This window comes from Poecilia mexicana, unplaced genomic scaffold (genome assembly GCF_051168715.1).
Source record: "Poecilia mexicana isolate PSO_F unplaced genomic scaffold, ASM5116871v1 scaffold_23, whole genome shotgun sequence".
In the NCBI taxonomy this organism is placed as follows: Eukaryota; Metazoa; Chordata; class Actinopteri; order Cyprinodontiformes; family Poeciliidae; genus Poecilia; species Poecilia mexicana.
In genome coordinates, this window is record NW_028263392.1 from 11,223,147 (window position 1) to 11,236,148 (window position 13,002).

The window sequence follows — 13,002 nt, forward strand, 5'->3', positions numbered from 1 at the left end:
GGATGTCTTCAGGGATTCTTGTGCCAGTTGTTTTTGGCTGGATGTGTGTGTGTGTGTGTGCTCTGTTAGACGGTTTATTCTGCAAGCAAGTCCATTTATGTGTATGTGTGTGTGTGTGGTGTTTAGTAGTATGCAGGCCAGATGCAATGTACCACTGCACTGATGAACTGTGACAGGTCCTGCCAAGCCCCTCTCCACTCCCCGTCTCCTCTGGTTCGTTTTAGTCTCCCAACACCACAACTCTCCCCTTCCCTCTCATGACTATACTAATTGTGCTCAGACTGACAGATTAGTGGACCAATGGTGTGTGCCTGCAGGAAAACATGGGACACAAGTGTCCTCACTTGCTCTCATCTCTCTTTATCCTCTCAGTCTTTTTTTTACCCCTGTGTTACCATAATGGTATATCTTCAGATGTGAGATATTTTTATCTTGAGAGTTGAAGTCGTCATTTTTCTTTGTTTCCTCTTCATCCCCCCCAACTCCCCTTTTCCCCATGTAAATATATGTTTTATTCACATGTGTAGCTGGACAAGCTGGGTGTATGCCTTTGAGTAGCTTGCTGTTACACCCACTCACACTCGTATTAGTGTGCGTGTGCCTACACTCTGCGTCCATAAAATCTTGAGTGTTTTTTGGGTGTTTTTACGTCTTGTGGTTTAAGTAGAGTTTAGTGGTGCTAATAGACGAAATGGAGCAGTCACCTTGCTGTTCTTACACAAGACTGGCTCATCCCAGTGCTGCACCGTATAGCTCTGCCTACTCGTCTTGCCTCTCTGCAGCTCTCCCCTCGGGACGCCGTGTCGCTTGAGCGGGTGTTAATTCACTGGCCACTTTATTAGGTACACCTGTTCAATTGCTTTTTGGTAAACACAAACGGCACATCAGCCAGTCAACGCAGTTTGGCACCTGGACGTGAAGACAATTTGCTTTAATTCAAGCATGGCATCAGAGTAAGGGGGAAAGGCGATTACTTATTGACCGGTTCGAAATGGTCCCAGAAAGGCGCCGGCAGCACTAAGCGCAAAACACGTCAAACTTTGAAACACAGTGGCCACCCGGATGTCTACCCTGTCAACCGAGAACAGGAAACGCACACTGCAGCTCACACTGGTCAACTAAAGAATGGGGAACTATATAGCCTAGTCCAAGTCTTGAAACATTCAGATGGTAGAGTAGGAATTAGGCATTTATGATATGAAAACATGAATCCATCCTGTGTTGTACAACTATGTTTGGCTACTGCTGGTGGAGAGAGGTGCAGTGTTGTGGAATGATATGTTTTAGCAAGGTTTAGGCTCCTTAATACCAACTAAATATTGTTTAAACAATTGAGTCTTGCTTACCTGAGTATCTTTGCTGTCCATGTCCATCATGTACCCATATTTAGACTTTATTTACTCGTTCTGTGACTTTTCCATTACATTTCATTTAGGTGTATGAGAGTAAAAGGGGGGTAAACGCAAAGACATGCCACATTTTTAGGGTTTTAATTTAGAATTTATAAGCTATGCATCTGTTTTCTTTGTGTTGCTCTGTTAGATAAACTTCCAGATAAATTCAACATTTCTTGGTTTTAATGTGATAAATTGTAAACGAATACAAAAGGTCTTGACATTTATGTAGCCAAAAATGTTTTCAATGTTACAACTGATCATTATCAGCACATGACTTATTAAACGGTAACAAAAAGACAATAGTTTGCATCCAGATTTTAAATAAGAATCTAGTAGCTAAATATGAGATGAATATTTATTTCTATTTGTGGTGTTTGTCCTTCTCAACAAATGTTGAATAGTGGATTCTAGCATGTTTCTTATTGCTTTCACTAAGTGTGTGGGGCCGCAGCTACAAGTGGACAACCAGTCCACACTTTATTTTTATATTTTCACAGCCCCCTCTCAGCATGGTGCATTAGTTCACATCAGAACTTGCATAATCAGAGACATTACAAACCACCGAGAAAACAGTAGCTTTTGTTATGTCATTGTCTGAAGAAGCTGCAGTTTTATAATTGGTTTTGAACTAACAGTGCTATTCTAACAGATATCAAAAAGCCTATTGGATTTATTACCAACCAAACAAGCACAAAAACAACCATGATTGGACATTATTAAACATTTCACATAATTACATTTAAATTTGCTGTGCATGTTGTAGCAAAATTATTTTTTTCTAATTCAACACAGACGCACAACACGCACTCAAAGGGCAATTTTGATATACCAATTAAATTGACTTTGCTAGGCTACATAGAGAGAATATTAAACTTTACACAGAAAAGACCTCAATCCAGGATTCACACTTAAGATCGTTTTGCTGCAAGGATAAAAGTTTGTTTTAGGATAACTGGAGGTATTAATGCTAAAACATTCTCATCTGGTGAAGTAGAGCTAAAATGCTCAACGAAAATGTTGCCAGTGTTCTGATTTTGACATTAATGTTTGGGAGCACAATCATTGACACAACAGAGGAGGGTTACCCATTTCATGACACAGTGGTGCAGAACTGGCAAAGTAAGACAGATTGGTAACAATTGTGCCTCCTTCTCGACTGACGGGCAGCACGTTCCTGCTTAGGAGTTGAAATGGCTAAGACTTGGCCTGCTGTTTTGTTTGGGTTGTTGCTTGAGTGGACAATATACAAATTGCTGCATTAGAATACTCAAAACCCCCAATGTGGGGTTTTGAGTATGGCTTTTAGTGGAAAGAAACTGGAGCACGCACGCAGGAGTATTAATGTGAGAAATAAAACGGTTAAAAACGTTTTGAAGAAGAGTAAGAGAAATTTCCCCACTTGATCACTGGTTGAATGGAACGATAAAGTGGCTGAAAATGCCGTGGTAATACCGAGCACAAGTGCTTTTAAATTGCAGGAAAGTATAGATTTGAGCAAACGTCAACAGCCAGTCACACACTAAGTAAAGGTCACCAGACACGGGGTGCCTTCTAGACATCTTAGATGGCATTACCAGCAGTTAATGGAGTTTGATGGAAGTTTTGTTGAGACTTTTCAGGTGTCTGGCATTTACAATAACGTGCAGGATAACACAGGTACCCTTGTGTATCGGTATCAGGCGCAAAGGTTCTTGTATTGGTATGTTGGAGACATGTCAAATCTCAAACATTTGTAGTTTTTTTTTTTTTGGAGTTCTGAAATTCTTCCAGAATGGTGGTGTGATTATTTTCCTCACTGTTTGTTACATTCCTATCTTTAGAAATGTGGCATATACGTCAAACAGGGTGCAATAGCTATGAGCGATCTAGCTGCACTCCTAGCTAAACGAGGTTACTTGTATTAGAAAGGGGGGAAGAAGGGTGAAATCATTGATTTATTTTTCCATTAGATATTTTACAAACTGGTTAGTATCTTTCCCCAAAGATGGACCTTTTCTCCACACTATTGTGTGCTCAGATTTGATGAACAGTTAACATCTGCGCCTCTCTGAGAATCCGTTGAATTATGAGAGGAAGCAACTTGTTTTTTTTTTTTGTTTTGTTTTTTAAGTCGTAGATACAAGAGATGTCAGGATTTCCTATCTCCAAAATGAGTCGTTCATTTTAGAATAAGCAATTACTGATACAGAGTCTCAGTCAGATACTTTGATATAGATTAGATTGGCAACTCAGTATAACCCCCTTCATTCCTTAATGGGAATTTCTGCCTTGTCGCGGCCTCCTGAGCTTTTCCTCTTAGTCAGATTAGCCACCAAAGTGTAGCTTTTATGCAATCTGAGCAAATTTGATGCTGATTATCTGAAATCTCCCTTTTACAGAATGATTGCGCTAACCGTCCAATTTGTTTAACATTATTCTTTATCGTCGGAGAAACCTGGAAACGCTGTTGGGCTGCTTAAGTTTCTTCCATTCTCTTTATGCTGCTTGCCTGAATGTGCTGGAAATTTCTGAGGGAGAGAGAGTGAGACATGTCGCTGTGCACTGCCAGTTTGCCAGCTGATAAAAGCCTATAAAAATGTTTCCCATCATCTTTGATATTTGACTAATTCAGTAATAAAAATGAATACATTCAATCTGCACACACATCGATAGATTTTTTTTATTTTAATTTTTTTTTTGTAAAACTCATATCATATGCTTTGATAAATAAAGCCTGGTGGGTCTTAACACCATTACTTGTAGTAAAAGATAATGCCCGATCTGCTGGATAGCTTTAGTTCCACTTATTCTAAAATATCGTCCAGCTTTAAAAACAAAAAAAACAAAGTTTTCTTTTTCTCTTGGGCTACATCCTGCATAGCCCCCAAACTCTGAAGCCATTTAACGTTTATGCACGGATGTTTGATTCATGTTGTTCAGCACACAACAGTAAGTGTTGAGTGTTTGTCTAAGACTCCCAGAGCTTTGTGTTATCAAAAAATAATGCCCTCATTGTTTGAGACGCATGCATGCAGAGTGTTTTATTTATTTATTTATTTTCCCCTCTCCTCCCCAAAAGAGTGGTTATGCACAAACAACACTCCACTCAATCAGCTAAATGCAAAATTGAGGCCTACTACTCTATACTCCCCCAAACATCAGGAAATGACATTCTCCTGAGTCATGATTTTGCTCTTGATGTTTTAGAAGCATAAAAATGCTTCCAGCGGTAGCATCCACACATTCGCAGCCTCAGACCCTGCAGCCCTGCGACACTGTACGATCCAGCATGCACCATGCCTCTGCAGTAGTCAAAGATGATTCCCGAGCCCTAGCCGGTAATATAGAATGAAGGGAATTCACCCCAAATAGAACAAAACTCCCCCTGAGGATAGCGAGCAGGAACAGTTTTTATTGGGTTACGGCTGAGACTTAGCTGCGACTCTCTCCTCTATCTGTAACCTTATCGCTGCTGCATAATAACAGTTTATGGATGACGGTACGGAGAGGTTGTCTGGAGTAATTTAATGACGCTGATGTTGTCAGTTTATCCGGCGAATGAAGCCAAATGTGGCTTCACGGCAAAATAAATGGGCTAGTCACAATATTTTTCACTTTATCAATGTGGCGGAGCCTTTTTCTTCTTCTTCTTTTTGACTGGGAAAAGAAGGCATGTTTGTTTTTTTTCAGATCGTTTGAATTGCAGTTAACCAAGGATGCGCAATGTTTCATTAAGCCCTACTTTCTGTTGGCAACTCCTAATGGCAGGGCTTTGTCACTTTGACCTTGCTTCTGTCACTTTTTTAGCTTGTGTACATCCTAGATTTGCGCCTCTCCTTCTGCACTTCTTCTGTCATTGGAATACAATGCTGACATTTACGCTCTTTCAGTGATGCAGTTGTCTTTCTACAGCCTATTAGCTGAAAGTTATTTTTTTAGATTCGCCGCTTCTGTTTAGATTCTATTCTCCTATTTTGTAGAAATACTACTATTGTATTGTTCTTTGGTCAAATATATACAATAAAAAATTGAAGCAAAGACACTGGCAGTATTGTTTTGCAATCTTAATGTATTAAATTTACTTAAAGTATTTCAATTGTCATCTGCCAGTTAGTCTAGCCAATGTTTTTCTGCTTTAACATCATAGAGGACTGAAAAAAAATTGCCCCAATATTCAGTAGTAGGATCCAATAACAAAATATATTTGTAACACTGTGAACAAGTGCATGGTAACTTCCACCATAACATTACTACTGATTTGATGGACCATCTAAGGGGGGCTTCTGGTTCAAATTTTGGTCTTCCTGTTCCAAATCTCCTGAGTCAAATAGTGGCATCATCTCACCAGTGGGTCACAAAGAGTTGTGGGAACCTGCTAATCACTCTTTCATTTAGGTCAGACTTGTTTAAACAGGAACATATCACAAACACCTAGCACACCTGCCCTGGATGGCAGAATTTGCTCACCCCTGAACTCTGAGACTGACTTTCTGAATCACCTTTTGGCTGAATGTTGAGGGATTTCCACTCGGTATGTGCGAGAGCAGCTCCGGGAATTTACATTTCGCTGATTCAGCTCGAGAAAGAGGATAGTAAGGAGCTGATTAAATAAGGAAGGCACAAACACATTTATCTCATAATTTAATAAAGCCAGCAAAGGCCAGTAACATAATTCTGCTCTTTTGCAGCTTTGCAACGTCGAGTGACAAAGCATCATAGGAAGATTTGTGCCAATCATGCGCTGCCTTTTGGAGTTCATCTCCCACCAATTTCCTCTTGAAGACAGTAATTGATCCCTAAACATTTATACATCCAGACGCATCGCCTTTTTTTCCCCTTCTTTTTTTTTTTTTTTATCCCCGTCTCGGTGTCAGTTTGCCCCACATTTCTTTCTGTCATGTTGCCTTTCCATTCTTCGCAGCTTTTTGTTTTTGTCAATATTGTACCCATGCAGAGGGAATACAAAGAGTCTCCACACTCCTTTTAAAATGTCTTTTTGTCATAAAAAGTGAGACGGATGGAAAATGTAATTGATTTTCCACCTTTGTGTCGTCTTTTTATGGCATATTAGTTTATTTTTCCTCAGCGGTTTGATATTTTTAATTATAAGTTACCTTTAAAAGCCACAAGACTTATTTTTTTTCTTGTTTTTCTCTAGATACTTGATGTTAGTTTCCTTTGTGCGTCTCATCATCTCTTAGGAATGTCTGACCCCTGATCGGTCCATAATTGTGAGCGACCTCATTCTGAGAGATATTTATTAGTGACATAAGCCCAGTCGCAATGGAGGACTATAAGCTGCTTATAGGAAATGACTTCCAAACCATCGGTTGCCGAAGCTTGTATGAAATGACAGTTGTTGAGCCCTGAGGAAGATGATCTAGTCAAATCAACCAGAACCGCTTCTCTGCACATCTGTTTGTGCCCCACCTCACAGCTCGGAACAGCTGTAGTCATTAAACATGAATAAAAGGTATTTAAGTCGAGAGGAGACGAGGAACAAACCTGCTCCGTGTGTGTTTTGTTTAAAGACCAATTATACTTTTTGAAAAATGATTAAACCACAATAGCGCTGTACTGGAGATTCAGGAAGGGGAGCATACTGGTATTGTCATTCATAGTCTAGCTTTTCCTGACAGGGGGGTGTAGTTTAATTTCCAGTTGCCTCCTGGTTATTTAATTTATCATGCTCCAGCAAAAAGACACCTGTCACTCTTTGTGCCTGCTGGGTATTTTTTTTTGCTGAAGGAGCGACGAGTTTCTCGGCTTTCTTTGAAAATGCAAATAAGTTCCATTTGTGGTCTTTTCTAAGAGGCTAGCGGAGCGTTTTGGAGTGGAGTTCTTTTGTGTGCGGCTGCGTACGTTACATCTGCAGTTGGAGTACCGGCTTGTTGCCTTGTTGCAGTGCATCTGTTTTTAGCGTGAAGAGTTTCCGCCTCGCCCGTCCGTGATAACTTTGTATCGAGAGCAGGGAAGGTGTGCCTGTTTGGGCAAAGATATGTTTGCCATTCGCACTTGAATATTTCATTGGGTCCAGGGTCTTGTGTCTGCCAAAAAGGATAGAAACAGAACGGAGTAAACAGACTAAAAGCGATAAACCTTTTGGATGTTTTTGTATGGGTTGAAGTAGACAGTTTCTACTGTATTTAGTTGCATGTTAAGTGCTTAAAAATCCATTACTTTGAACTTTTTTCACATTTTGTCACTAATGATAACACACTTAAACATATTAGCTTTGCATAGCTAGATGCTGATGTCTTTCCCCACTCATTCAGATTAGATTGAGTGTATTTTTGGACAGCAGTTTTCTCAATACAAATTCTGGTCTGTCCTAACACATGAATATAGTTTCATCTTAAGCATTCCACTTTAGATCATTAGTAGAGCGCTCAATTAATGTCTGACCTATCTCTGTAAAACTCATTCATAACCAGGCATTGTTTTCCTCCCACTTGCACTTCTGTGTTTGTCAGTTGTATAATCTGAAACCTGCAGCTCCTGCTTATCAACCTTTAAACGTGGAATGTAAGTTAAGGTTCTCTTCTTCTGTCTTTTCCTTTTCTCCTCACCCCTTCCCCATCCCTCCATCTGTATTCAGGAGAAGAACAAGGACAAAGACAAACGATTCCGTCCCCTGTATGACATCCCGTACATGTTCGAGGCCCGGGAGTTCCTCAGGAAGAAGCTCATCGGTAAAAAGGTAAGAACCTCTCTGATTTTTTTTTTTCTTTTTCCAAGCTCCGAGCCATTTCTTTTTCTTTTTTCTTTTGTTCTCTCCGCTATATGAATGAGTGTGATTTCTTTTTATCAGCGTCTTTGAATTCCGTAATAGTTGTAGATAAAACCACGCAAAATGACTGTAAGTGCTCCCTGCACCTTTTTCATTGACAGACAAATGTATTTCAGAGCTGGATATCTATTTCCCTCTGCGCCTGAGTGTGAATACCAAGTGCTCACGGTAGATGTCCTGGGGCTTACCGCTGGCCCGTATGCACCCTTTAAACAAGCGGTCTTGATTTCCCCCTCTTGTGTCTATTGATCTACTTGGTTTGTACACCTGGGGGGGTTGCTGTGATTTACTCACATCTGACCCGTTAGAGCTTAGCAGAGAGCTAAACGCTCCTCCAGACGCATAGCAGGACTCCAGATTTCCAGCTCAGCTTGTGTAAAATATGAATATATCCACCGATGAATGCAAGCTGATTATATTAACGGAATACAAAATTGACCTAAAGTTGGTAAGTGTTTGGGGAAAAACCTTCCATGTAACCTTACGTCTTCCTTTTTGTTTTCGCCAAATGCAAACAGGCGGCATTATGAAAGGACGAAAATGGAAATCGTGGTGAAGATTAGCATCGAAATAAAGTTTGGACTGATGGAAGACGGCCAGAGCAGTCATTCAGGATCACGCTTAGAATTCCAAAAACATCTGCATAAATTGCAACACCAAGATTTTTAAGTTCTGGCACAAACAAACCGAGTGCTTTTAAGTTTCGGCCTGAGCCTTCGGTTTGACTTAGACCGTACAATAGCGGCGTATTGATGACTGGACTCCAGCAACCCTGATAGTAGATGGAGCAAACGGTTCACTCGCGCTTTCATAACAGCACAACTGAGGCTGTTAAACAAAAACACGCACCCACTCAAAGTCAAAAGCCACAAGAGTTCCTTCTGGCTCTCTGTATGGGAGTGAGATTCATATCCCCGTCCCAGCTTCTCATCACAGTCATTTTAATCCTCCTCATTAATGTTTTTTTAATGACAGAAAATTCAGCCCAAAGCCGGTTTTCATCAAGTGAAGCGAAAATAATGATTCTGTTTATTTGTTGCGTTTGTGTTCCCAAATAATGGGGTGTGCGCATTAGGAAACGGAGAAGCAGCAGCCTGTGTTGGGTGTGAATAAATTCACCAGCTACCGCATTAAAACAGTGTTCATGTCTGCGTCTTACGTGCACATCTTAAAGATTTGTTGGCACCTTATATTAAAATAAAGCTTGCACAAATCTACATACTCTCTGGCCATGTTTATAGATGATTTCGCAGCTTTCCTTGTGAAAAGCAAGAGCACACAGCTTCGAACAGACACGGGGAAGTATTAACAGCTTTAACGTTTTCAAGTTTAAGTTGTAAACTCGTGCATAATTTGTCATATTATATATCTTGCTTTGACTTCATCGAGCTTCTAAAGTTAACTCTGCTTAATTGTTCAGCGCTGCCTCGAGCAAATTGCCGTTTGTGTTGTTTATTGTAGTGGGAGCTGCGCATAATTGTTTGCTTCGAAAGGAGTTAGCTCCTTAAGTGTGTTGACTTGGCTTGTTTTCACTGGAGTCGGTGGGTCTGTTTGCGATGGAATGCATTAAATCACATCTGAACAATTGTGAGCACATCGCGTGTCTTCAGAGATATGCATCTGCTTTTATAAGGGATTATTATGTCTTAACACGAAGCAGCCTGAATGCAAATGCAACCTGAATTATATTTTTAAAATAAAAGCACAGCAAACACACTACTGGAGGTAAATTTCCATTTTCTGTCATGCTCACATTCTATCCAGTTGCTTCTCTTCGGTATACATCTACTTATGTTTCATGTTTAGCATTCCACAAAATTTAAGCCCATTTTTTTTGAAGACATAAAAAAAAAGCTGTACATTGAAGTTTGATTAACTTCACCTATGTGTCCTGTAAAAAGAAAAAAAAAATCTCCATTCCAGTAGAAACAGACTTTACTGTGTGGCTATTAATGGTGGATTTAAAATTAGATTTGGATTTGACCTGGGCTGGTGACGAAAAACGTAACATCGTATTTGTTTCTGACCAGTGAACAAGCTGTAGCATTTTTTGTTTTTTTATGAAGCTAAAGGAACCACACAGATGCATGAAGCTGGTTTTAAGGACATACATGTGGTTCATCAAGCTGCAAGAGAGCGAGACTTTTAGCAGGTAACAAGAAGGCTGAGCTGAGCACTCACAGGTGTTCTGTTTGATCATTTTTAGACTTTCAACGTGTTGACAAACATGAAAAATGTGGAAATCTTGGCAGCTTTTTGGATATTTCTTAAGGATCTAAATTCCCAGGAATGTACACGCAGAAAGTACCGTTTTAGTTTAGCTTTCTAGTTCTTCTTCTTCCCAGTATAAGTAACAAACGATGGTTTAAAATACCAGAACCTTTAATTACTTAGTAAAATTAAGTAACCCCTGTGACTTTACACACGCTAGTTTAATAAAATACTATGTTTCTTTTTCTGCATTCAGATTGTGCACATACTGAACCTGAATGCTATAGTCCAGGTTCTTCAAGCTCCAAATATCCCAGTCAAAATTCTGACTTCATAGAGCAGCGTTCTGTCCTTCTGTTTTTCCCCTCAGCTGGAAATGAGGATAATCTGGCCTCTGATTACATGGAGAGCACACCAGTGCAGTTCTTTAAGAGAAATGGAAGTCGGCCAAAATTTGTTTCAGGGAAGGCTTTATAAAAAAAAAAAAGAAAAAAAAAAAGAAACGAGATTGGAAAGGGTCACAAAAATCTCATTGGTGTAATTTTTCTATATCTGGAGAAGAAATGGAGGGTTACAATTTTTATCTTATGTAAATAATAAAATAATTCTGTTAGATAATATATGATATATGTTTATAATGGTGGATAATTATTAGGTAAAGTAAATGCAACCACAGCTTTTTGGTCATTTTATGTTTGAATTGTTTATTCTTTTGTTTTTTTAATGGAAAATGAAATCAGTCCTTTTAGAAGTTTTGGACTGTTTCAGCAGCTTCCCTCCACTCAGGAAGGCAAACCGAATTCTACTTTGAATAATTTTGACACATTTGCTTAAATTTTAATTATGTTTTTAATTTTCTTTTAAACTCTTTCTCACTCGGTAGTGTTTCCTTGAATTTCTAAACTTGATTTTCTGTCACTGTTTAAAGCAGTCAAGTGCAATCAGTCTGTGGCACTTTAGCGATCTGAATACATTTTTTTAATACACAAATGTTCAGGTTTCCAGCAGGGCCTTAAATTTTTACCATCTCAATCATCCGCTTCAGATATGTCAAGATTTTCCATGTTTGGTCTTAAATTAAATTTTGCAATTCATTCACACTGAGCAAAAGTATTGAGATATTATTACGCGGTGAAGAAAAATACAAATGGGTACTTTCAGTGATTTAGAATCTCAACATCAAAACTGACAAAGACTTACGCCTCCGTCTCTGTATGTTCCTCCATATTTGATTAATATTGATGCTTCATCTTCCAAGTGTGCTGGCGTCCACTGTGAAGTTCGGTTCAAGTAGAGAGCTGCTGTCCGTTTTCCAGCAGCACAGCTTCCTCACTTCTTACCTTGCAAAATCAATAAAAGGAAGGGGCTCTGGGAAGTTGCTTCTTCTTTTCCATTCCTTTATTGTTGCCAAGATACAAGGCTAAAGCTCCGAGTTAAACCTTCTGTCACCATGTATCTTTTTTTCTTCTTCTTTTTTTTCCAAATAATTTCACAAGTCTGAAAAAGCTGTGGGCTTTAGCTGCCTTGGCAACAAGAGTGATTTAGTTTGGATAAAATGAAACCTCTGTGGTGAATGTTTGAGTTCAGTACTCAACCGTCAAGTCTTTTATAATGATCTGTTCCACCACGGCCTATTTGGCTCGTCAATTTGAATGCGAGGTGCACCGTTGTGTACAGAAGCATGTTGCATGTCAACAAACAGAGGAATTTAACCGACCCACTTGCTTTATTGTCAGATAATAACAGTAATAAACTGTTTGAGGACAGGTCCGTGTCTTTGTGTGTCAGTAATGGCACTAATAGTGGCCTGCTGTTCATCCAAATATTTTACCATAAGTGTTCAGAACAAGAAGCCGTGAACAATTTCACATTTTGTCATTTTACGACGTGAAGCTCCTGTTTTCCTGGGACTTTGTGACAGACCAACACAATGCATCATATGATTGTGATGTGGAGACAAGGATGCAAAATTACGAAATGCTTTTACAAAACAAAATTGAAAAATGTCAGTCGAGTTGTATTCAGAGCTCCTCGTCCTAATGCCTAAAAAATGAAATGTGCACATGTGCAAATATAAACAGTGGAAGTTTTTAGTCGTAAGATCAGCAAATATGGAAGGGTTCGTGGAGAACGGTGAGTTTTACAAGGCATTGCACAGTGTTGGTTAGTTTATTTTAAAAGTTATCAGACTGCAGAATGTCTGAATGCTTCATTATTAGCAAACTCATTGTTACTGGTTGCTATAAGCTGAGGTTTCAACCAGTTCCGTTCACTTTTTAACTTCCGCAACACAAGTGACTACAAGTGTAGATTTTTTTTTTTTAATTGATAAACAATCTACTTTTGCACCACCAGGTTCAACCAGAACATCAGCAAAGATTACTGCCAATGTTTAAACCCTACTAGCCATCCAAGAACAAAATATATTTCATAATGTAGGGAACATGCAGATTTTTTTTTTTTTATCTACTACACCTTCTAGGACGTGACTGAGCATTAACTGCCAGTCTCAGCGCGCTAAAGCTGAAAGCCCTAATGCCACTGCTCCGATTTAGGGGAGTAGAGCTACATCTAATATCTTTTTTTTTCTATTAAAGCTCCCCATTTCTTTTATTTTTAAGGAAA

General features: G+C 39.2%; 1 protein-coding gene across 1 annotated transcript in view; it reads left to right on the plus strand.

Moving 5' to 3' along the window:
- snd1 (staphylococcal nuclease and tudor domain containing 1) overlaps nucleotides 1-13,002 on the plus strand; it is a 167,479-nt gene that overhangs the window by 22,428 nt on the left and 132,049 nt on the right. Inside the window, exon 11 of the mRNA XM_014982396.2 lies at nucleotides 7,975-8,076. Coding sequence (XP_014837882.2) covers nucleotides 7,975-8,076 — 102 coding nt within the window. The remainder of the gene's footprint in view (nucleotides 1-7,974; nucleotides 8,077-13,002) is intronic.